The 24438-nt window shown below is 46.1% G+C and overlaps 2 protein-coding genes across 3 annotated transcripts in view; both read left to right on the top strand.

The window, feature by feature from the left end:
• The window catches only part of DDX1 (DEAD-box helicase 1), a 68053-nt gene extending 52870 nt beyond the window's left edge, over positions 1–15183 (top strand). For both annotated transcript variants that reach the window (XM_063915379.1, XM_063915378.1), the window contains exons 20-26: positions 9964–10055; positions 11316–11388; positions 11530–11602; positions 12340–12382; positions 13085–13180; positions 13608–13728; positions 14756–15183. In XM_063915379.1, coding sequence (XP_063771449.1) covers positions 9964–10055; positions 11316–11388; positions 11530–11602; positions 12340–12382; positions 13085–13180; positions 13608–13728; positions 14756–14886 — 629 coding nt within the window. In that variant the 3' untranslated portion in view covers positions 14887–15183. The remainder of the gene's footprint in view (positions 1–9963; positions 10056–11315; positions 11389–11529; positions 11603–12339; positions 12383–13084; positions 13181–13607; positions 13729–14755) is intronic.
• Positions 15184–20487: 5304 nt separating this feature from the next.
• Positions 20488–23974, top strand: LOC134910851 (uncharacterized). Its single transcript, XM_063919235.1, has 2 exons — positions 20488–21817; positions 21981–23974. The coding sequence occupies exons 1-2, from the start codon at positions 20650–20652 to the stop codon at positions 23972–23974; spliced, it is 3162 nt and encodes a 1053-aa protein (XP_063775305.1). The 5' UTR covers positions 20488–20649.
• The last annotated feature ends 464 nt before the right edge of the window (positions 23975–24438 follow it).

Below are 24438 nucleotides of genomic sequence, written 5' to 3'. Positions count from 1 at the left end.
TTAAAGAAATCACATCTAATTCCGTGTCAGCGACTTCAATTCCTAGGGATGATTCTCGATACAGTAAAACAAAAGGTTTACCTGCCACAACAGAAAGTACAGGTCATTCGTCATCTGGTGCAATTAGTGCTCAAGCCACGCACAGTCTCAGTACATTTGTGCATTCGCCTTTTAGGCACAATGGTGGCGGCTTTCGAAGCACTTCAGTTCGGGAGGTTTCACTCACGTCCGTTTCAACTGGAGGTGTTAGCGCAATGGTCGGGATCACATCTGCAGTTGCACCACAGGGTGAGATTGTCGCCACAAGTCAGGGTGTCTCTTCTCTGGTGGTTAAAAATACACAATCTATCTGCAGGGAGACGATTCGGCGTCGTGAATTGGATAATTCTGACAACAGACGCAAGTCTCAGAGGTTGGGGAGCTGTAGTTCAGAGTCATCGGCTCCAGGGCCTCTGGGCAAATCACGAAAGATCGCTATCCATAAATGTTCTGGAACTCAGGGCGATTTACAATGCTCTAAGACAAGCAGTGTACATGTTTCGTTTTCAGACTGTTCAGGTGCAGTCAGACAATGCGACGGCAGTCGCATACATAAACAAACAAGGAGGAACGAGAAGCCGCATGGCAATGCGGGAAGTAGCTCGGATCCTCAGATGGGCCGAATATCACCAGGTGATATTGTCGGCAGTGTTCATTCCGGGAGTGGACAACTGGGAGGCAGATTTTCTCAGTCGTCGGGATTTTCATCCAGGAGAGTGGGCATTAAATCCAGAAGTATTTCAGATGTTGATCCAGAAGTGGGGGTACCCTCAGGTGGATCTGATGGCATCCCGCCACAATCATCAGGTGTCACGATATGTATCCAGAACAAGAGATCCAGGGGCAGTGGCGGTGGATGCTCTCACAGCCACGTGGCCGTACAGCCTTGTGTATCTGTTTCCACCGTTTCCGCTGCTCCCGCTGTTGCTAAAACGGATCAAGAGAGGGTCCGTCACAGTCATACTAATAGCGCCTCATTGGCCTCGGAGGGCTTGGTTCTCGGATCTCCTCGGGTTACTCGCAGACGATCCGTGGCCACTCCCACTACGTCCGGACCTGTTACAACAGGGTCCGTTCCTTTACCCCGATTTAGCGCGGCTGCGTTTGACGGGGTGGCTGTTGAAAAGGCCATCTTAAGAAGAGAGGGCATTCCTGAGTCTGTTATACCAACCATGGTACGAGCTAGGAAGCCGGTTACGGCAGCTCATTATTACAGAATCTGGCGTACTTATATAAGTTGGTGTGAAGCTCGGAAATTTCCGACATCATCTTTTAATTTATCCCGTCTTTTGTTATTTTTACAGATGGGGTTAGATGGAGGACTACGTCTTTCCACACTAAAGGTGCAGGTATCTGCGTTGTCAATTTTCTTTCAAAGGAAATTGGCCTCGTTGCCGTCAATACATACGTTTTTACAGGGTGTAAAGAGGATACAGCCTCCTTTCATTCCACCTACAGCACCATGGGACTTGAATCTGGTTTTAGATTTCTTACAGTCCGATTACTTTGAACCTTTACGACAAGTGGATATTAAATTTCTCACTTGGAAAACGATTTTTCTTTTAGCCTTAGCTTCGGCTAGGCGTGTTTCAGATCTGGGTGCCTTGTCGTGCAAGTCACCGTATTTAGTTTTTCATGATGACAGAGCGGAACTTCGGACGAATCCCGCTTTTCTACCAAAGGTAGTGTCGTCTTTTCACATCAATCAACCAATAGTAGTTCCTGTGTTAACAGGAGATTCTGGAACGTTGGATGTGGTTCGCGCATTGCGCATCTATGTATCCCGAACGTCTACTGTGCGTAAAACGGATACGTTGTTTGTTCTCTATGATGCGGCTAAGAGGGGTTGGCCAGCCTCTAAGCAAACCTTATCCAGATGGATCAAACTGACCATACGTCAGGCTTACCTTTATGCTAGGTTACAGCCACCTACTTCAGTAACAGCTCATTCCACACGTTCTGTGGGAACGTCATGGGCAGCGAGTCGTGGGGCTTCTACGACACAGCTTTGCCGTGCGGCTACTTGGTCTTCAGTGCACACGTTTGTGCGCTTTTACAAGTTTGATACTTTCGCGGCATCAGCATCTAGCTTTGGCCGTTTAGTGTTACAAGTGCCAAACAGCTCTCCCACCACGGAGGAAACTTTGGTACATCCCAAGAGTACTCCAGTGACCCCTAGTGGATGATAAAGAAAATAGGATTTTGGTACTTACCAGGTAAATCCTTTTCTTTGAATCCATAGGGGGCACTGGACGCCCACCCAGAGCAGTTTACCTGTTTTAGGAAGTTCAGTGGTTCTTATGGTAACACACTTTCACGACTGGTTTAAATTTAACAAGGATTAATCAGTTATGGTGTCAACTGTTTAGTTGTCTGTTACGTTTTGTGTCAACTTTATTGTTGTCCGTGAGATTATATGTAATTCTCCTTTGGTCAATCTCTCTATCGATCCTGTTCGGCTCAGTAAAAAACACTGAAGTGCTCGAGGATATGGAGGGGAGGAGTAGTCTCAAAAATTAATTTATTCAGTGCCTTCTTCCGGTGGAAGCCGTCCATATCCCAAGAGTACTCCAGTGCCCCCTATGGATTCAAAGAAAAGGATTTACCTGGTAAGTACCAAAATCCTATTTTTTCCCCCATCTGAGGAATTAAATGAAGTGTGTGAAGAAGCGTGGGCTTCCCCCGATAAGAAACTGGTAATTTCTAAAAGGTTACTAATGACGTACCCTTTCCCGCCAGAGGATAGGTCACGTTGGGAAACATCCCCTAGGGTGGATAAAGCGCTCACACGCTTGTCAAAGAAGGTGGCACTACCGTCTCCGGATACGGCCGCCCTAAAGGAGCCTGCTGATAGGAAGCAGGAGGCTATCCTGAAGTCTGTATATACACACACAGGTATTATACGGAGACCAGCTATTGCTTCAGCATGGATGTGCAGTGCTGCAGCTGCGTGGTCAGATTCCCTGTCGGAAAGTATTGATACCCTAGACAGGGACACTATATTGCTAACCGTAGAGCATATTAAAGACGCAGTCTTATACATGAGAGATGCACAGAGGGATATTTGCCGGCTGGCATCTAAAATAAGTACAATGTCCATTTCTGCCAGGAGAGGGTTATGGACTCGGCAGTGGACAGGTGATGCAGATTCTAAAAGGCACATGGAAGTTTTGCCTTATAAGGGTGAGGAGTTGTTCGGGGATGGTCTCTCGGACCTCGTTTCCACAGCAACAGCTGGGAAGTCAGCATTTTTACCCCATGTTCCCTCACAGCCAAAGAAAGCACCGTATTATCAGGTACAGTCCTTTCGGCCCCATAAGGGCAAGCGGGTTAAAGGCGCGTCGTTTCTGCCCAGAGGCAGAGGTAGAGGGAAAAAGCTGCAGCATACAGCCAGTTCCCAGGAGCAAAAGTCCTCCCCCGCTTCCTCCAAGTCCGCCGCATGACGCTGGGGCTCCACAGGCGGAGCCAGGTACGGTGGGGGCCCGTCTCAAAAACTTCAGCAATCAGTGGGCTCGCTCACGGGTAGATCCCTGGATCCTTCAAGTAGTATCTCGGGTACAAGCTGGAATTCGAGACGTCTCCCCCCCCGCCGTTTCCTCAAATCTGCCTTGCCTACAACTCCCTCAGGCAGGGAGGCAGTGTTAGAGGCAATACACAAGCTGTATTCCCAGCAGGTGATAGTCAAGGTGCCCCTCCTTCAACAAGGACGGGGTTACTATTCCACAATGTTTGTGGTACCGAAACCGGACGGTTCGGTGAGACCCATTTTAAATTTGAAATCCTTGAACACATATATAAAAAATTCAAGTTCAAGATGGAATCGCTCAGGGCGGTTATTGCAAGCCTGGATGAGGGGGATTACATGGTATCACTGGACATCAAGGATGCTTACCTGCATGTCCCCATTTACCATCCTCACCAGGAGTACCTCAGATTTGTGGTACAGGATTGTCATTACCAATTCCAGACGTTGCCGTTTGGTCTGTCCACGGCACCGAGGGTATTTACCAAGGTAATGGCCGAAATGATGATACTCCTTCGAAAAAAGGGAGTTTTAATTATCCCGTACTTGGACGATCTCCTGATAAAGGCGAGGTCCAGGGAGCAGTTGTTGGTCGGGGTAGCACTATCTCGGGTGGTGCTACAACAGCACGGTTGGATTCTAAATATTCCAAAGTCACAGCTGGTCCCTACGACACGTCTACTGTTCCTGGGGATGGTTCTGGACACAGAACAGAAAAAAGTGTTTCTCCCGGAGGAGAAGGCCAGGGAGCTGTCATCTCTAGTCAGAGGCCTCCTAAAACCAAAACAGGTGTCGGTGCATCACTGCACGCGAGTCCTGGGAAAGATGGTAGCTTCATACGAAGCAATTCCATTCGGCAGGTTCCATGCAAGAACTTTTCAGTGGGACCTGTTGGACAAGTGGTCCGGATCGCATCTTCAGATGCATCGGCTGATAACCCTGTCTCCAAGGACCAGGGTGTCTCTGCTGTGGTGGCTGCAAAGTGCTCATCTTCAAGAGGGCCGCAGATTCGGCATACAGGACTGGGTCCTGGTGACCACGGATGCCAGCCTTCGAGGCTGGGGGGCAGTCACACAGGGAAGAAACTTCCAAGGACTATGGTCAAGTCAGGAGCAGAGATGAGCGGATTCGGTTTTACTCGGTTTTACTCGGTTCTCAAAACCGAATCTTATTGGCTATCCAAAACACGTGACACCCGTGAGCCAATAAGATTCGGTTTTGAGAACCGAGTAAAACCGAGTAAAACCGAATCCGCTCATCTCTAGTCAGGAGACTTCCCTACACATAAATATTCTGGAATTGAGGGCCATTTACAATGCCCTAAGTCAGGCAAAACCCCTGCTTCAAAACCAGCCGGTACTGATCCAGTCAGACAACATCACGGCAGTCGCCCATGTAAACCGACAGGGCGGCACAAGAAGCAGGACGGCGATGGCAGAAGCCACAAGGATTCTCCGATGGGCGGAAAATCACCTGTTAGCACTGTCAGCAGTGTTCATTCCGGGAGTGGACAACTGGGAAGCAGACTTCCTCAGCAGGCACGACCTCCACCCCGGAGAGTGGGGACTTCATCCAAAAGTCTTCCAACTGATTGTAAACCGTTGGGAAAGGCCACAGGTGGACATGATGGCGTCCCGCCTAAACAAAAAGCTAGAAAGATATTGCGCCAGGTCAAGAGACCCTCAGGCGATAGCTGTGGACGCTCTAGTGACACCGTGGGTGTACCGGTCGGTTTATGTGTTCCCTCCTCTTCCTCTCATACCCAAGGTACTGAGGATAATAAGGAGAAGAGGAGTAAGAACTATACTCATTGTTCCGGATTGGCCAAGAAGAGCTTGGTACCCGGAACTTCAAGAAATGATCTCAGAGGACCCATGGCCTCTGCCGCTCAGACAGGACCTGCTGCAGCAGGGGCCCTGTCTGTTCCAAGACTTACCGCGGCTGCGTTTGACGGCATCGCGGTTGAACACCGGATCCTGAAGGAAAAGGGCATTCCGGAGGAAGTCATTCCTACGCTGATTAAAGCTAGGAAAGAAGTGACCGCAAACCATTATCACCGCATTTGGCGAAAATATGTTGCGTGGTGTGAGGCCAGGAAGGCCCCAACGGAGGAATTTCAGCTGGGCCGTTTCCTGCACTTCCTACAGTCAGGGGTGACTATGGGCCTAAAATTGGGTTCCATTAAGGTCCAGATTTCGGCTCTATCGATTTTCTTCCAGAGAGAACTGGCTTCACTACATGAAGTTCAGACTTTTGTTAAGGGAGTGCTGCATATTCAGCCCCCTTTTGTGCCTCCAGTGGCACCTTGGGATCTCAACGTGGTGTTGGATTTCCTAAAGTCACATTGGTTTGAGCCACTTAAAACCGTGGAATTAAAATATCTCACGTGAAAAGTGGTCATGCTGTTGGCCTTGGCTTCGGCCAGGCGTGTGTCAGAATTGGCGGCTTTGTCATGTAAAAGCCCTTATCTGATTTTCCATATGGATAGGGCAGAATTAAGGACTCGTCCCCAGTTTCTCCCTAAGGTGGTATCAGCCTTTCATTTGAACCAACCTATCGTGGTGCCTGCGGCTACTAAAGACTTGGAGGCTTCCAAGTTGTTGGACGTAGTCAGGGCCCTGAAAATTTATGTTTCCAGGACAGCTAGTGTCAGGAAAACTGACTCGTTGTTTGTCCTGTACGCACCCAACAAGCTGGGTGCTCCTGCTTCAAAGCAGACTATTGCTCGCTGGATCTGTAGTACGATTCAGCTTGCACATTCTGCGGCTGGACTGCTGCATCCTAAATCAGAGAAAGCCCATTCCACGAGGAAGGTGGGCTCTTCTTGGGCGGCTGCCCGAGGGGTCTCGGCCCTACAACTTTGCCGAGCAGCTACTTGGTCGGGGTCAAACACATTTGCTAAATTCTACAAGTTTGACACCCTGGCTGAGGAGGACCTAGAGTTTGCCCATTCGGTGCTGCAGAGTCATCCGCACTCTCCCGCCTGTTTGGGAGCTTTGGTATAATCCCCATGGTCCTTACGGAGTCCCAGCATCCACTTAGGACGTCAGAGAAAATAAGATTTTACTCACCGGTAAATCTATTTCTCGTAGTCCGTAGTGGATGCTGGGCGCCCATCCCAAGTGCGGAATTCTGCAATACTTGTATATAGTTATTGTTTAACTAAAGGGTTATTGTTGAGCCATCTGTTGAGAGGCTCAGTTATTGTTCATACTGTTAACTGGGTATAGTTATCACGAGTTATACAGTGTGATTGGTGTGGCTGGTATGAGTCTTACCCGGGATTCCAAATCCTTCCTTATTGTGTCAGCTCTTCCGGGCACAGTATCCTAACTGAGGTCTGGAGGAGGGTCATAGAGGGAGGAGCCAGTGCACACCAGATAGACCAAAAGCTTTCTTTTAGTTGTGCCCAGTCTCCTGCGGAGCCGCTATTCCCCATGGTCCTTACGGAGTCCCAGCATCCACTACGGACTACGAGAAATAGATTTACCGGTGAGTAAAATCTTATTTTCTCCTCTCTGCCCTGCTGTGTACCCTCCACCCATGTATTACTCCCCTCTGCCCTGCTGCCTGCTCTCCTCCCATGTGTGAACACTTTTGCCCTACTGATTGCTCCCTACTATGTACTAAATCTCTCTGCCTTGTGATTTGCTCTCCACCCATGTGTTAACCCTCTCTGCCCTGCTGTTTACTCTCCACCTTTGTTAGGGGTTCCCAACATCCGTCCTCAAAGCACACTATCAGTGAAGGTTTTAACGGTATCCATACTTGAGCACAGGTGACTTAATTAGTACCTCAGTTATTTTCATTTAAACATCTGTGTCCAAGCATGGATATCATTATACTGGACTGTCGGTGTGCCTTGAGGACCGAGATTGGGAAAGAGTGGGTTAGATGAATGAACTGCTGATATGGGAGAGAAGTGGTATCAGCGAACATTAACCCCCTCCTCTGCCCTGCTGTCTCCACCCATGTATATTTTACAGGACTGATATTTGTCACCATTTATGTCATCACAGTAAAATTCATAAGACTTAAGGCCCATACACATTAGACGATGTCGCTCTATGAGCGACATCGTCTAACGTTTCCCCCTCCCGGGCCGGCCTGTCGGCTGCCGCCTGTACGCACTGAGCGATATGACCGCTCATATCGCTCAGTGACGTCACGCCCCCGCCAGCCCTGCATAAAGGTCATGGACGACAGTCCACATCCTTCATGCATGCCCTACCGACAGCGACGATCGTTGCCGACCCGCGGGGCCGCGCATCGGTCGTCGCTGGCGGCATACACACTTGACGATAAAATGAGCGACGTCGCTCAAGGAGGGGGAAAATGAGCGACGTCGCTCATTTTATCATTAAGTGTGTATGGACCTTTACTGTGGAGAAATGTTTTACTACCCAACCTTTCTGTTGCTGCCAAAATAGTGGTGTTCCAAATGATTTACTCGTCTTGCTGTTCCATCATGTTATAATACTTTTATCATGATTTTATTGGGGGTTTGCTTATTTACATTACTTCTGATGTCTGCGGTAATAGTGCATAATTAACTATATCCAGTCTATCCGCAATGCTGTTGCCCGCCTCATCTTCCTCACCAAATGTACTATGTCTCCCTCCCCTCTCTTACAAGCCCTACACTTGCTCCCCTTCCAAATCCAACTCGGGCTTCTCACACACTCTTACATAGGGCCTAATTCAGATCTGATCGCAGCAGCAAAATTTGTTAGCTAATGGGCAAAACCATGTGCACTACAGGGGGGCAGATATAACATGTGCAGAAAGAGTTAGATGTGGGTGGGGTGTGTTAAAAGTGAAATCTAAATTGCAGTGTACAAATAAAGCAGCCAGTATTTACCCTGCACAGAAACAATATAACCCACCCAAATCTAACTCTCTTTGCACGTGTTTTATCTGGTATCCGTTCACATGGTCGACCATGTTATGGTCGACAGTCATTAGGTCAACCACTATTGGTCCACATGGACACATGGTCGACACATGAAAATGGTCGACACATGAAAAGGTCGACATGAGTTTTTTAACTTTTATTTCTTGTGGGGAACTTTTCCATACTTTACGATCCACATGGACTACGATTGGAACGGTAAAGTGTGCCGAGCGAAGCGGTAGCGGAGCGAAGGCACCATGCCCGAAGCATGGCGCACTAATTGGGGTTCCCAGTCACTTTACGCAGAAAACGACACCAAAAAAAGTTAAACTCATGTCGACCTTTTCATATGGCGACCTTTCATGTGTCGACCATGTGTCCAGGTCGACCATGTCAATGTCGACCAATAGTGGTCGACCTAATGACTGTCGACCATAACATGGTCGACCATTCATACCGGAACCGTTTTATCTGCCCCCCCCCTGCAGTGCACATGGTTTTTTGCCCATTAGCGAACAAATTTGCTGCTGCGATCAGGTCTGAATTAGGCCCATAGTCCTCACCCATTTCTCGCCCGTTTACAACTCTGACCGTAACTTCCTTTACACTCCAACCCACCCTCTTTGCTCCACAAATGCATGCTGTCTCCCCTGCCAACTGATTACTTCCTCCAAGATTTTGGCCATGGCTGGAATTCTCTCTTTCTCCCTATCAGACTCTCCACCTCTTTTCAAAACTTTCAACGGGCTCTCAAGACACTTCTTCATCAATTCCAGCCATCTCTCATTCTAACCCTCTGTTCCATGCTCACTGTCTACCCATTCTGTGTCACCCCTCTCTGTCCGCTCCTCCCCTTTAGAATGTAAGCTCTCACAAGCAGGGCCCTCTTTCTTCATGTGCTTTTCCCTCTCTTAAGGCCGTATTTAATTAGCCACAATATTTTCTCAAGGCTAATGTTGATCCAACTAGCCCGAAAGGCTAGTGCAAGACAAAATCCCCAAAAGCTGCCCCATTTTTGCGCGTAAACAGGGCTGTGACTGTGAAAACACACGCCTCAGTGAAACTGTGTTTTTTTAAGAATTTTTTTGTCCAGGCGTCCTAATAGGATTGACAAAAAAAATATTATCAAAAAATCACAAAACAAGTCAGTTTTCCGCTCCTGATCATTTTTCGCTGCTAATTGGATACCCCCGTGAGACTGTTTCCTACTCCATACTCACTATAACGGCACCAATCCCTCAGTATCTGCCACCCTGATGATTATTTCAGTGTTCTGTCCCCTGATGCAGAAATGTTTATATACCATGTATTTGTCCTACCTTGTCTTGTACTGTAAGACCTTGTTCTCCTATTTTGCTTATTTACTTTGTGCTGCGGAACCCTTGTGGCGCTATATATATATATATATATATATATATATATATATATATATATATATATATATATAAACAATGAGGATAATTATAATATTAATATCTGAAACGGACGTGGATGTGCTTATTTCTAGGACCTGATAGAAAAGGACATCAGTTCTCGTGTGTGTGTCTTCATAGTGACCGGAAACCCCATGAAAGGAAGCAGAACCTGGAAAGATTTAAGGTACAATAGTGGCTGCTGCCAGTGCAGAAGGTGTCTCCTCAGAGCGCTCAGTAGATGCGTTTCTTTGATTAGCCTGTAGATGTCACTGTTGCTCTGGTGCCACTTGTGGGACTTCTGTTAGTGATTAGAATCTGCAGGTATAGAGGGATGAGGCAGCTGCAGGCTACTGAATTTACATGTCAAAACCGCAAATTGACACTGTTCCTTCTGATAAATACAAAATGCTTTTACCATTTTATTAAAAGGATTGTGTGTCCATCAATAAATGTATGTTTCCCTGTATTTCTTCTATGCAGGTTGTTTTAGTTTTCAGTAGATTTTATTAGGAATACTGTATGTAATTGGGACATTCCAGCTCTGGCCAATACCACTGCTGGATCTGCTCTTCATGCTCTTCATCCTCTCTCTGCTGCACCATTGTACCTTTTCACAGTCACTGGTTTCCAACTTTACCGTGCTCTCGCGATATTGCTGCATTATTAAAATGGGTAGTTCTTGTATAATCTAGTACATTGTACTGTTATAACATGTACTGTAGCATTTTACAATAATCCAGGGAGACAGAATGCTGTCATATAGTAGATGGATGCATCTGATTGTTGTGCAATACGCTGGATTAGGCCGACTCCATAGGTTTTCATTATAATATATAAAGGGAATAGATTGCGCCTTCTATTTCACTCCTCCGGAGCAAACATTTTTTGCATGGCGCTGTCCCTTACATAGTTACATAGTTTCTGATGTTGAAAAAAGACAATTTGTCCAATCGAGTTCAACCTGTTTGTGTTCTCCTACACTATTATTTTCAGGGCTAATTTTAACTGTTGACAAAGTCGGCCATTGTATTGTGTTTTTCCCCTCATTTTATTATAACTATAGTGCCTGATCTATGCACCATAACCCTGTATATCCTAAATGCCCATTTAGCCCAAATCACATTGCAGAAGAGGCCTGCCTGCTCCCACCTGCACTGCTAAGGCCCAACTAGTGCAGTAAAGGAGGTCATCGTTTAAACCGGTTCTACACTGATCTGGACGATATCCAAATTAGATCTTGATTAGGGCTGTTAAAGCAATGTGTTGGAACAGACCCTATATTGGCTTATTTCTCAGGAAGCAGGACAGTCCATAAACTTAGCCGACGCCTCTTCCTTGGTGTAAACATCCCTTCTCCAGGGAGCGGCGCTTAGTTTGATTTCTCCTGTAAAGTCTCTCTGCTATTTTATATTGTTTGTAATGTTGATGTGTTTTCTGTTCTAAGAAAGCTGAAGTTCGGTTCCTGGTCTGTACGGATGTGGCTGCCAGAGGTATTGATATCCATGGAGTCCCTTATGGTGAGAATTTGTACCTTTTTAATTTGTTTTATGTTTAAATCTTGAGGTTGTGTTAATATTAATACATGTTGACTCTCTGTAGCACACAGTCCTAGTACATGCTCTTAGATGTGTGAAGCTACTTTCCTCTTTTCCATGCAGTTATCAATGTAACCCTTCCGGATGAGAAGCAGAACTACGTCCATCGCATCGGTAGAGTTGGCAGAGCGGACAGGTATTGTTTTCATCATGTGTCAGCTTGTTTCAGACATAACTGTTTGGTGGGTCTCCCTCCGGGATCCGGTCTGAAGATCGACACTGTCTAGGTCGACAATCACTAGGTCGACAGGGTTTCTAGGTCGATAAGTGCTAGGTCGACAGGTCAAAAGGTCGACATGAGTTTTTCACTTTTTTTTTTTCTTTTTCACTTTTTCATACTTAACGATCCATGTCGACTACGATTGGAACGGTAATCTGTGCCGAGCGAAGCGATAGCGGAGCGAGGCACCTTGCCCGAAAATGCGAGGGGACACGGTGCACTAATTGGGGTTCCCGGTCACTCTATGAAGAAAACGACACAAAAAAACACACAAAACCTCATGTCGACCTTTTGACCTGTCGACCTAGCACATGTCGACCTAGAAACCCTGTCGACCTTCCAACCCTGTCGACCTAGTGACCTATAGTGGTCAACCTAAACATTGTCGACCTAGACACTGTCGATTTGATGATCCACACTGCTCCCTCCAGTTAGGGAGGTTTAGCACCACCATTGTTTAATATGCTTTGCTTTAAAATAAAAAGTGGATCATGATTGGTTGATTTAAAGACGGCTCTAATTGGGAGTCTGTGTTAAAGATTTGTTTAATGCGATCATTCACTTTGACTTGTACTGTTGGCAACGGGAGAGGTTGTAAATAACTGATAGCTTCTCCAGCTGATGTGACGATTAGGCTGTGTTGTTTTTTTCAGGATGGGTTTGGCTATTTCTTTGGTGGCAAGTGAAAAAGAAAAGGTAAGAAACTTTAGTCACTGTGATCATACAATCCTATAACGCATAAACTGTAATCACTAGCCGCGCTGGGAAGAATGTGCCTGAGCAATAACTAATAAGTATCGCCACACAAAAATACAGCCATATAGTGTAATATAGTCCTTGGATCTTTCTCCTTTTTACACGTTTTTAGAAGTCTGTTGAGAGAATGACCTGTACATCTAATGGGTAAACAGGAGAAAGCGCCAAGGACTCTTACGCTATGTGATCATACGTTTGGTTTGGCGAAATGTATATCACACTCTTAAGGAACCAATATACACTACATATCTTAATAATCATATACACAATTAATTATAGAACTAGGCTGATGTTTTTCGGGTTGTTTTCTAATATGGCTATTAATAGTTAAATATAACCCTGAGCACAATTGATAAAGTTTGTACGTGAAATTCTAACATAAAAGTAGTCTTAATGTAGTTAAAAACATACTGGCTCAGCATAAACCATCTACAATCTTGAAAGGGTTAATAATAAAATAAAAATCTAGTAATCGGAACACCACCATGTTTGTATAGGCTTGGTATCAGAATTCTGAGAAAAGGTAAAAATACTGGAAGAGAGTTATGGATGAGTTGGGAGATGCTTTGTCTACAACAGTTATGTAAACAGAAGTTTTAACGGACTTAACCTTTTTAACGCAAGCATTTGTTTTTGTGATAGGTTTGGTATCATGTTTGTAGCAGTCGTGGTAAAGGCTGTTATAACACCCGGCTGAAGGAAGATGGGGGCTGCACAATATGGTACAATGAGATGCAGGTAACATTCTTTCTAAGCTTTTTTAAGTTCTGTTACAGTAATTGAAGTTTAAGGTGTAAGGAATTGTACTGTGTGTACTGATCAGATGTTAACATTTTTAAGGGCAACCCCACACTGCTGCAGATTTTCCGTACGCCCTACTGAGTACAGCCATCTTTATTGTGGCTTTCATGACACCACCCACTTGCTTTGTGATTGGCTGTGCAACTGTCAGCCAATCACTAAGAGAGGGGTGGTTCATTCAGTGGCACCACCCAGACTCTTGTGAGACCTCTTACAGAGGTATCCAGTGAAAGCTGAAGTTTGGGTGCCCCTTAAAATACAAAACAAAAATAATTCCCCATTTTAACTTGAGTGCTTATTATATGTATAGTAGTTGACAGCTAGTGCCACTGTACTGAGTGATGTAACTGTGGTTCCTCTGTAGCTGCTGTCTGAAATTGAGGAGCACCTGACTTGCACTATATCCCAAGTAGAACCTGATATTAAAGTGCCCCTGGACGAGTTTGATGGAAAAGTGGTGTATGGACAGAAGAGGGCTGGTGGCGGTAAGTTTTTCTCAATCATTTACCACTACAGGTTGAGTATCCCATATCCAAATATTCCGAAATACGGAATTTTTTTGAGTGAGGGTGAAATAGTGAAACCTTTGTTTTCTGATGGCTCAATGTACACAAACTTTATTTAATACACAAAGTTATTAAAAATATTGTATTAAATGACCTTCAGGGTGTGTGTATAAGGTGTATATGAAACATAAATGAATTGTGTGTATGTACACACACATTGTTTAATGCGTAAAGTTATTAAATATATTGGCTAAAATAACCTTCAGGCTGTGTGTATAAGGTGTATATGTAACATAAATTAATTATGTGCTTAGATTTAGGTCCCATCACCATGATATCTCAATATGGTATGCAATTATTCCAAAATATGGAAAAATCCGATATCCAAAATACTTCTGGTCCCAAGCATTTTGGATACGGGATACTCAACTCCACTTGTACTATATATTGTACAGTAAAACTGTCCAGCTAATGTGATAATGGATGCCCATTTTTCTGGCCTTTTTTTAAAGATCATTTCACCCAAAATATATTTTTTTAATGCTCTCCCCTAAGCTAAGAGAAATGTGAGTCTCTGCTACTGCCCTGCTGCTTGACCCTCACTGACCACTTGTAGGAAGGGGGAAGATCTGTGTTAGTGTCTAGGACAGAGCGTGACAGAAGTCCCTTCACCTCCTGCGCAGACCAGCACTGTTTGTATTGTAGAGGAGTTCTCCCCTCTCATCTACTCACCTGTGGGAGTCCTGTCTGGGCCTACCACTGTTATACTAGTTGGAGAAGGGATCTAATGTATTTCCGCGTTTGTGTTCTCTTGTTGGAGGGCTTACATTATAACCTCACTATAACCACGTGGAATGATAGCGTGGACATTTTTAAAATAATCTTGTGAGATGGAGCATTGCTGTACAATTGTTATACAATTAAAGAACTTCATGCAAATTAGAAATTTTAAGTTTTTCCCAGGTGCTGGAGTTCATTGTCACAATGAGGCCTCTTTCCGTTGCAGGTGGGCTGTATAAAGGACATGTAGATATTTTAGCACCAACTGTACAGGAACTGGCTTCTCTAGAGAAGGAGGCTCAGACGTCCTTCCTACATCTGGGGTATCTCCCTAACCAGCTGTTCAGAACCTTCTAATGTGTGAAAGCCGGCAGTACAGCCACTGGAGAGACCGCAGTGAGAGCCTGACTGAGTCTAGTATTCCCATGTGATGGAACGACAAGCTGACACCGAGGACACAGCGTTGCAGCTATAAAATTAGAATGATGCAACTATGGTTACTTTCAATGTTCCCTTATTTTATTTTGTTCTTTACCAGACACTGATCAGTGTATAAACATTAACGTACGTCATCTAGTTTTTGTTTTCCTCATGTTCATGTTTGATGTTTTGTGCATGCTGTGGCTATAATAAATGCATAGAAAAGAATACAAATTCATGGCGTTTTGTAACATTTATAATAAGCAGGTATAGTCTAAACTACGTGATTGATACAGTTACATGTGTTTGATCTGTATCTTTCCGATGTACTCTTATTTCTCCCCTTTGGGGCACATGGCTTACGTTGAAACGTTTCCCTGGTGACATACATAAGTGATGTAAGCATACATTTGAGCATCAAGACAGTCCTGTGCGGTCTGGTAATGGGAGAATCAGCTGCCTTGTACAGTATGGTGGTTTTCCCTTACGTCTGCTGCAAGGGGATGCAGTCAAGTTCCCGACAGACGGTATCCTGGCGGTCGAAATACAGATGCCGTGATCCCGAAAGAAACCACAAGCCCGGTGTCTAAATACCGATGCTGCTTGGGGTACCTGCGTCAAAGTGCCGACAGACGGAATACCAAATGTCCTGCTGCGGGGGGTGAGGTTAGGTTTAGGCATGATAAAGGGGGTTAGGGTGCAGGGACGGGAAGTTTAGGGTTAGTTACCAGGGAGGGAAGTTTAGGGTTAGGCACCAAGCGAGGAGGGTTAGGGTTAGGCAGTGGGGAAGGGAGGGTTAGGCACAATCCGGGAGGGTTATGGTTGGGCACCCGCAAGGGAGGGTTATGGTAGGGAGCAGCGGAGGGTTAGGGTACTTTAAAGGGGGTTGTTGGGATTCTGATGGTTGGGATACCGCGGTCAGGAAATCATACTGAACCCATACCAGGAACCTCTGTAGTGCTGCACTTATTATGAACTAGCCGAAGCAGGATTTTATTGCTTCATTATTATAATACAACTAATGGCAGAGCTGCTTGGTGTGTGTGTGTGTGTGTGTGTGTGTGTGTGTCTTCATTCTCTCTGTGCCACAATAGATACACAACATGGTGCATAAATTAAATGGTATTTTTAAGCAAAATGGCAATCTTTCCCGGAGAGGAGCTGCTGCTGACAGCTTTGGGAGCGGGTCTGGCTCACTGTGTCATTAGGCCCTGCCCCCATTGCAGCAAAATGTAGCAATTTGCAGGTCTGGGAGGGGAGTGGGGCTAAAATGTGCCATTGTAGCCCCGCCTCCTCCATAAGGACCCAAGATTCTCTGTATTATTTCCCCATCCTTCCCACTTCCCTAGGAAGTGGGTGGGATACGGGATATCCGCCTACTCTTACGGTGGTGTGAGGGACTACTGGGAAAATCACGAGTCTCCGGCAACCTTCGGGAGAGTAGGTCAGTACCCAAAAAAGGTATTTCGGACAAATTCAGTGACAGGTAAAGTGTTTTGAAATTCTGACCTATTTGGTAAGTGTACAATATTGTGTAAGTGGGAGCGTTGGCACATTGGTTTATTTTTTACGTGGTGCTCTAGGAAGTGGGTACTCTGGCTGGCATTAGTTATGCAACGTAGTTCTGAGGGGTTGAAAACAATGATGGAGGTGTAAGGAGAGAACTGATGGTATTAAGTGACTTGTAGAGGTGCCTACATGTGTTAGAAGAGAAAACAAATACAGAAGTGAACAAATAAAACATGGACGGTGGTTTGGAACCCCAGTGGATACCCAGGAGCATCCAGCAAACATCCGTTCACAGGTAAGAGACTGATCTGTCATCAGAGGGAAAGGAGGAAATGACAAATGTTAGAAGAAAAAAGTTTTAGGCTTTAGTTTGTGTTTTATAGAAATACACTTCAGGCTTTAGTTCTGGTATAGAGTTAATGGGGAGAATTCAGTTGCTGGCAAAGGTTGCTAATTGCCGTTGCTGCTGCGTTAAAACGTCGGCAACAGCAGCCCTTCTCGCCCTCTTCCCCTGCCTGATTCGCACAAAAGTGCTCACTGTTCTATAGGGTAGAGAACAGTTTTGTGCAAGATACCACTGCTGTTCCACCGCGCTTATTCAGCAAGACGAATACATTCACCCACAAGTGAATTCAGTCCAGTATGTTAAAGGTATTGGGGCATACACATGGAGCGATTTGCGCAAGCGATTTAGTGTAGGCGATTTGCTTAGAGCTTCCCGGAGACTAGATCGCCCATACACATGTAGCGATGTGCGCAAGCGGTCTGTGCTAAGTGATTTAGTGTAGGTGATTTTTGCTAGGCAAAAAAAAAAAGAGGCAGTGAGTGGTTCGGGTGACGTAGATCGCTATCAGTCATCGATCATTTCTGTACACACGGGCCATTTGAACGGACTTGCTAAGCAATCTGACTAGATTTATACTGCATGCTTGAATGATCTGAGCCGGCGATAGCGACGCGTGGGGCCGCATATATCGCTGTGGGGGCGTACATGGAGTGATTTGTGATTAATTTCTAAGTGATCTAGTCAGATCGCTTATAAAATAGGTAAACATTGTTCCATGTGTACCACCCCCCCCCCCCCCCCCCCCCATTAGTGTGGAGGCAAATATCAAACATTGTTCAATAGTAACTGGGGGACATTACAGTTCCATAAGTTCTTCTGGAGAAGCTAGTACGGCTTTATGTGGTGACAAATGTTAAACGCTGTTCTGGGAAGATTGCACATAAATTATAATGGCCACTATTCACCCAGTGGAGCTTAAAACACAGAACTACCCAAGACTAGAGATAGTGGTATGTGGTGGTAACATAAATGTAATCGTCCTTGTATAAAAGTAGTTAGAAAAACCAACTACTGTAAGGCCGCTGAAGAGACTGTTATCAGAATGTAACTTGCAGGGAACAATCTTTCCCAAAAATACCTAAGTATGGCTATCTTTAAAACATGGATTGTAATTGTGCCTTGAGGACTGTGGCTAGGAACCCGTCATGGAGTATGAGGGAAAGGAAGACTGAAGATCAGGGCCTGATAACAGAAACCGGTGCTTGGATGAAGAGAGACTTTTGGATGGTTGCTAAGCCAGATCTCTACAATTGGCTTAGCAACCATCCAAAAGTCTCTCTTCATCCAAGCACCGGTTTCTGTTATCAGGCCCTGATCTTCAGTCTTCCTTTCCCTCATACTCCATGACGGGTTCCTAGCCACAGTCCTCAAGGTACAATAACAATCCATGTTTTAAAGATAGCCATACTTAGGTATTTTTGATTCAACCATGGATATCACTAAAATCTGGACTGTTGGTGTTCTGTGTGGGACCAAGGTTGGGAATCACTGCTCCAATATCTAGTCAATTGTCAGGGGCTGCCCCGTAGTCATCCATCAAGTTCATGATGATGCAGAAGACTAGGGGCCCGATCCAAACCTGATCGCTGTTGTGCGAAATCACACAGCAGCCAATTATCGTACAACTGCGTATGCACAGCAATGCGCACATGTGAGCACAAACAGCGTCAGAATGGTGAGAAAATTTCGATCGCCAGGTGTACACAGGTTGATTGACAGGAAGCCGGCGTTTGGGGGTGGTAACTGCCCGTTTTCGGAGAGTGTCAGGAAAAACGCAGGCATTCCCAAGCGTTTTCAGGCAGGGTGTGTGACGTCAGCTCCGGACCCAAACAGCCTGTATCTATCGCACTGTAGGAGTAAGTCCTGAGCTACGCACAGACTGGAAAAATCATTCGATGGTGACTGATTTGCGAACGGATTTGCAGCTGTCCGCTGTCTGACGAAGTTTTCGCACGGCATACGCATGCATTTGCACACTTGCACGGGGCTGGTTTTTATTCTCTATGGGCTGCGGCTATCTGATCGCAGTCCTCTGCAAATTTGCAGAGGAGCGCTCAGGTCTGAATCGGGCCCTATGCACGGAAGGAGGTGAGGGAGTGCTTTTAGCTTTAAATCAAATTAATTAGCATTAAAGCATCCTGGTAATTGCCAAGAGTGTGGAAACAAAAGCTTTAGAAAAAGGCAGAATACTAGGAGAAGACTCTTGATTGATATCAAGTACTGTAATCATTTTATTTTAAAAACAAATGCCCTCGCATATGAAGTTATGGGGAATTGATGCAATGGATGAGAGTGTTGTACTCCCATTATACAAATCACTAGTGAGGCCACATCTCGATTACTGCGCTCAGCTATGCGCACCATACTACAAAAAGGATATGCTGGAACTAGAAAAGGTTCAGAGATGGGCGACTAAATTGATTAAGGGGGTGGAGATGCTAGAATACAGGAAAGGCTTGATAGGCTAGGCATGTTTACACTGGAAAAGAGGAGATTAAGAGGGGACATGATTAACATTTTTAAATATATAAGAGGTCAATACACAGAGCTAGCGGAGGATTTGTTCTCTGTAAGATCATCACAAAGGACACGTGGACACCCGCTTAGGTTAGAGGAGAGGAGGTTTCCCACAAAGAGACGGAAAGGTTTCTTCACAGTAAGGACAATACGTATTTTGATTTGCCTGCCTGAGAGAGTTGTAATGGCCGACTCGGTCACTACTTTTAAGAATGGGCTAAATACATTTCTAAGGGATAAGGCTATACAGGGATATTGTGGGTAAATCATGCACTATAGTAATCGAACAAAATATATATAAAAAAAACGAACAAGGAGTATTTGAAATAATGGCTAAACATTCACCAAAGCTAAAATTAGTTTCTCTGTCCTCCATCTGGGGGACGCTGCGCCGTTACTTGTGGGTTAGAGGTGTGTGGTAGTGGAGTTTGGCACAGAATCTAAAGCTGACTCCTCCCCCCTCTAACCCCTCCCATCTCCTTCCTGCTCAGCCATATTCAGTTTTTATTTTGTGCCTGTGGAGTACAGACACAGTTTTTATTTCTCCTAGATTTTTTTTTTTTGTTTGTTGTTTACAGGATGCCTAGTCCCTGTTTACGGGTGACAGGTATTGATGGAGTGGACTAATATTCCACTCGAGGATGCTGTCTAGAAAGGCCACCATACCTGGGTCACTGGGGCCTTTGTACATTAACGACGACAGAAGAAAGGTAACGGACAGCCACAATCTGTCACCGACAGTATTGGGCTGTCCCTATTTATTTCACTCATTTATTTCACGAGCCCCCCCCCCCCCCCCGCCGCCAGCGGGAGCGGCGCCGGAGATTTCTCCCCTACAACCGCAGTGAGAGACCTGGAGGGTTGTGGGGACAGATGGCAGACTGGTCCGGGAGAATCTTCTGACTCCCGGGGACCAGCTAGAAGCCGCCGCGGATGCTGTGAGTAGCGGCGCGCGGCGGCCCGAACTTCCGGTTTCAGCGCGGGGTGACGTCAGCAGTGCAGGGACGGCTTCCCGCCCTGCTCTGCCCGCGCGCCAATCTGCCTGACGCCATCTTCTTCTGCACGGAGACAGGGGGACGCTGTGCGCTTCACACACGGAGCCTGCCAGGGGGAGAATTTTAACATAATCGCAAGTATAGAGGGGGCTTATCAAAGGGGGGATTACAGGCCATATTGGAATCCACCTAGGGATTAACCTAATAAGGAGAGTCTCTGACTTGCACTCAGTTATCCTGGATTAGGTCCCACTCTATCCTTAATGTAGATTGTTAACACAGCTCATTAGTCAGAAGGTTTAGGGTGATTTTATTTTAGTGTATACCTTCAGAATGGAAAAAGTGACTAGTAAACCGGACAGACCTACAAAGGGAAAAACGGCCTCGGTAGTTTATTTTTCCTGCTCTCAGTGTGGCTCAAAGCTGGCTAAAGGTAGTTCTGACGCAGGTACCTTATGTGCTTCATGCTCTGGTGCATCAGTGACAGATCAGCAGGGAGGTTCCGCAGATCAGCCGACGCCCCCATGGGTTAAAAACATGGTGGACGCCATTTCAGATTTGCGTCAATCTAGGGAGACTGAATCTGCTCGGACTCAGGTGGAGCCTTTATGGGCCCAAAATATGGGAAAGTGCCTCACTGATTTAACTCAATCTTTGAATAAGTTTGTAAATGCTGCCAGCAGTTCGACTGCTACTAAACGATCGCAGCCGTTACCCGCTATAGCATTTCCAGGTGAGGAGGCGGACACCCTGGCATCTCCATTGGAGGAGGGGGAGGTAGATCCTGAATGGGATGAAGTTTCGGCTTGGGAAGATGAGGAACCTTCTACTAGTTCAGGTGTTAGATTGTTAATAGAAGCCATTCGTCAGACTCTTAATATTCAGGACACGGTGGTAGAGGAAACTCCTTCCCCCTTCTTCAAACGACAAAAGAGACAGGTTACGGCCTTCCCTTCTTATTCTCACTTTGCGGATATTTTAAAAGAACCCTGGCTTAAACCGGATTCTCGTTTTCAGGCGCCTAAAAAGTTAAGATTTCTATATCCTTTTACAGAGGAAGATACGAAATTTTGGGAGACGGCCCCTAAGGTAGATGCTCCTATTTCACATCTAGCAAAAGCTACGGTTATTCCGTCGGTACAGTCTGTGACCTTAAAAGACGCTACCGATAGAAAGATTGAAGCATTACTAAAATCTATGTTTTCTTTATCAGGTGTTTCTCTCCGTCCAGTACTGGCGAGTGCCTGGGTACTTAAGGCCGTGGATGAATGGCTTGCACAGGTGGTATCGGGAATGCAGTCGGATGATCCGTCGGAAGCCATTCACGTAGCGGAACAGATTTCGGAGGCACTCACTTATGTGGGTGAAGCCTTGTTGGATTCGGTTGCGCTACAGACCCGGGTTTCAGCCTTGACAGTATCTGCAAGACGCTCTTTGTGGCTTAGAGTTTGGAATGCTGATTCTGACTCAAAGCAAACATTGACGGCTGTGCCTTTTGAAGGTGAGTTCCTTTTTGGATCAGAGTTAAAGAAGATTATTTCAGATTCTACTGGAGGAAAGAGCCCTTTCCTTCCATCTGCACCTCACAAACCAAAACCTACAAGGTTTCGGTCCTTTCGTACGCAGGGCAGAGGTAACTTCCAATCCTTTCGTGCTTCCTCCAGATTCCCAAGAAGGGGCTCTTTCAGAGGAAGAGGATATCAGGCTATTCGCAGACCGGCCAGTAAGCCTGCCGACAAACCTGAGGCATGACGTCTCAGGTCCCCTGGAGGGATCAATGAAGGTTGGGGCCCGGTTACTTCAGTTCAGGGATGTGTGGCTCCTATCGAAACCGGATCGGTGGGTAATGGGGGTCATTTCCAGAGGATATATGTTGGATTTCGAAGAGACGGTCCCAACCCGACTATTCATAACACCTCTCCCAGACGATCCCTCCAGACGGCAAGCTCTTCTTCAGGCAATCACAAACCTCTTACAAAATGGAGTGATCATTCCGGTTCCCTCTCATCAAAGGGGGCGGGGGTTTTACTCAGGTCTTTTTCTTGTGGACAAGCCGGATGGTTCGTTTCGGCCCATTCTGAATCTGAAGGCTCTCAACCCGTATCTCTCAACCCAAAAATTCAAGATGGAATCCATTCGCTCAATTATCGCCGCCATGGAGCCAGGGGAATATTTGGCTTCAATAGACATAAAAGACGCCTACTTACATGTCCCGATTTGGATAGGACATCAGTCTCTGCTGAGATTTGCAATCGGGCCGGAGCATTTTCAGTTTCAAGCTCTTCCCTTTGGTCTTTCTACGGCTCCCCGAGTTTTTACAAAGGTCTTAGGCCATGTAGTCGCAGTTCTTCGTTGCCAAAGGGTCAACATCACTCCATATTTGGACGACCTGTTGGTCAAGGCACCGTCAGCGGAGATTCTCACTCAGAACCTGCAGTTAACAATGGAGACTCTACAATCGTTCGGGTGGATAATCAACTTTCCAAAGTCATCTCTACTCCCTTCTCAGAAGATGATTTTTCTGGGACTTTTATTCGACACCAACAGCCAGAAGGTGTTTCTTCCTGCGGACAAGATTCAGGATCTGCAGTCGAGAATCCGAACCCTGTTACACTTACCAGTAGTGTCGGTCCTCAGATGTATGCAGGTGTTGGGCAAAATGGTATCCTCCTTCGAGGCAGTTCCATATGCCAGATTTCATGCCCGTCCTCTTCAAACGCAGATTCTCAACTGTTGGACTCGGACGGAACCACGTCTCGAATTGCAGTTGATCCGCTTGTCGATAAAGACTCGTCAGTCTCTTCACTGGTGGCTTCACAGTCACAATTTGAAAAAGGGTGCACCGTTCACAATCTGGTCTTGGATGATGGTCACCACGGACGCAAGCCTCAGTGGTTGGGGGGCAGTTTTCCAGACTCATCACTTCCAGGGACGCTGGAGCAATCAAGAGTCAAAATTGCAAATCAACATTCTGGAACTAAGGGCGATTCGGTATGCACTCATTCGCATTCAAACCATGGTGCAGGGTCAACCAGTTCGGGTGCAGTCCGACAATGCCACCGCAGTGGCTTACATCAACAAACAGGGAGGAACTCGCAGTTTGTCCACAATGAGAGAGGTCGCTCAGATCCTCGCGTGGGCGGAACGCTGGGTTCCGGTGATCTCCGCGATCCACATTCCAGGAGTCGAAAACTGGGAAGCAGACTTTTTGAGTCGTCACACGATTCATCCGGGGGAATGGGAACTTCATCAGGAAGTGTTTCTCTCTCTAGTGGATCGATGGGGAATGCCAGACATAGACCTGATGGCGTCTCGCCTCAACGCGAAACTTCCTCACTACGGAGCAAGGACTCAGGATCCACAGGCAATCCTGATCGATGCTCTTACTGCCCCATGGCAATTTCAACTGGGATATGTGTTTCCGCCAATCCCACTGATTCCGCGTCTACTCCAACGCATTCGGCGAGAGGGTCTCGCAGTGATTCTAGTGACTCCAGATTGGCCGCGTCGACAATGGTACACTCTTCTGCGCAGTATGGTAGTCGGAGATCCCTTTCGTCTACCTCTGCGACCAGATCTGCTTCTTCAAGGGCCTTGTCGCCACCCAGATTTACATCGGATGGCTTTGACGGCTTGGCTCTTGAATCCAAGATTTTGAAGGCAAAAGGTCTTTCTCGATCGGTTGTCCAGACGATGATTCGAGCTAGGAAACCGGTGACCTCAGGCATTTACCATAGAATATGGCGTATTTACATTGCATGGTGCGAAAAACGGAGACTGACTCCGCATTTGTTTAGACTACCTCGCCTACTCTCTTTCCTTCAGGAGGGTCTCGACAAGGGCCTAAAGCTTTCTTCACTAAAGGGTCAGGTTTCAGCTTTATCGGTTCTTTTTCAGAAGAAACTAGCAAATATTCCAGAGGTTCAAACATTCCTGCAGGGAGTACTTCGGATTCAACCACCTTTTGTCCCTCCGGTTCCTCCCTGGGATTTAAACTTGGTCCTTACGGCTCTTCAGACCTCTCCATTTGAACCTTTAGAATCAGTTGAGCTCCGTTATCTGACACAGAAAGTTGTTTTTCTGTTGGCTATTGCCTCAGCTAGACGAGTATCTGAGTTGGCG

Source organism: Pseudophryne corroboree, chromosome 4 (genome assembly GCF_028390025.1).
Source record: "Pseudophryne corroboree isolate aPseCor3 chromosome 4, aPseCor3.hap2, whole genome shotgun sequence".
NCBI classification, from domain to species: Eukaryota; Metazoa; Chordata; class Amphibia; order Anura; family Myobatrachidae; genus Pseudophryne; species Pseudophryne corroboree.
The sequence above is the reverse complement of the archived record's forward strand: the minus strand, read 5'-3'. Positions and strand labels throughout refer to the sequence as shown.

Bases quoted from the DNA above. Each gene is read 5' to 3' on its own strand.
- LOC134910851 (XM_063919235.1), top strand. From the start codon at position 20,650: ATGGAAAAAGTGACTAGTAAACCGGACAGACCTACAAAGGGAAAAACG. The intron at 21,818-21,980 runs GTGAGTTCCTTT...TGCTTCCTCCAG, and splicing joins GACGGCTGTGCCTTTTGAAG to ATTCCCAAGAAGGGGCTCTT.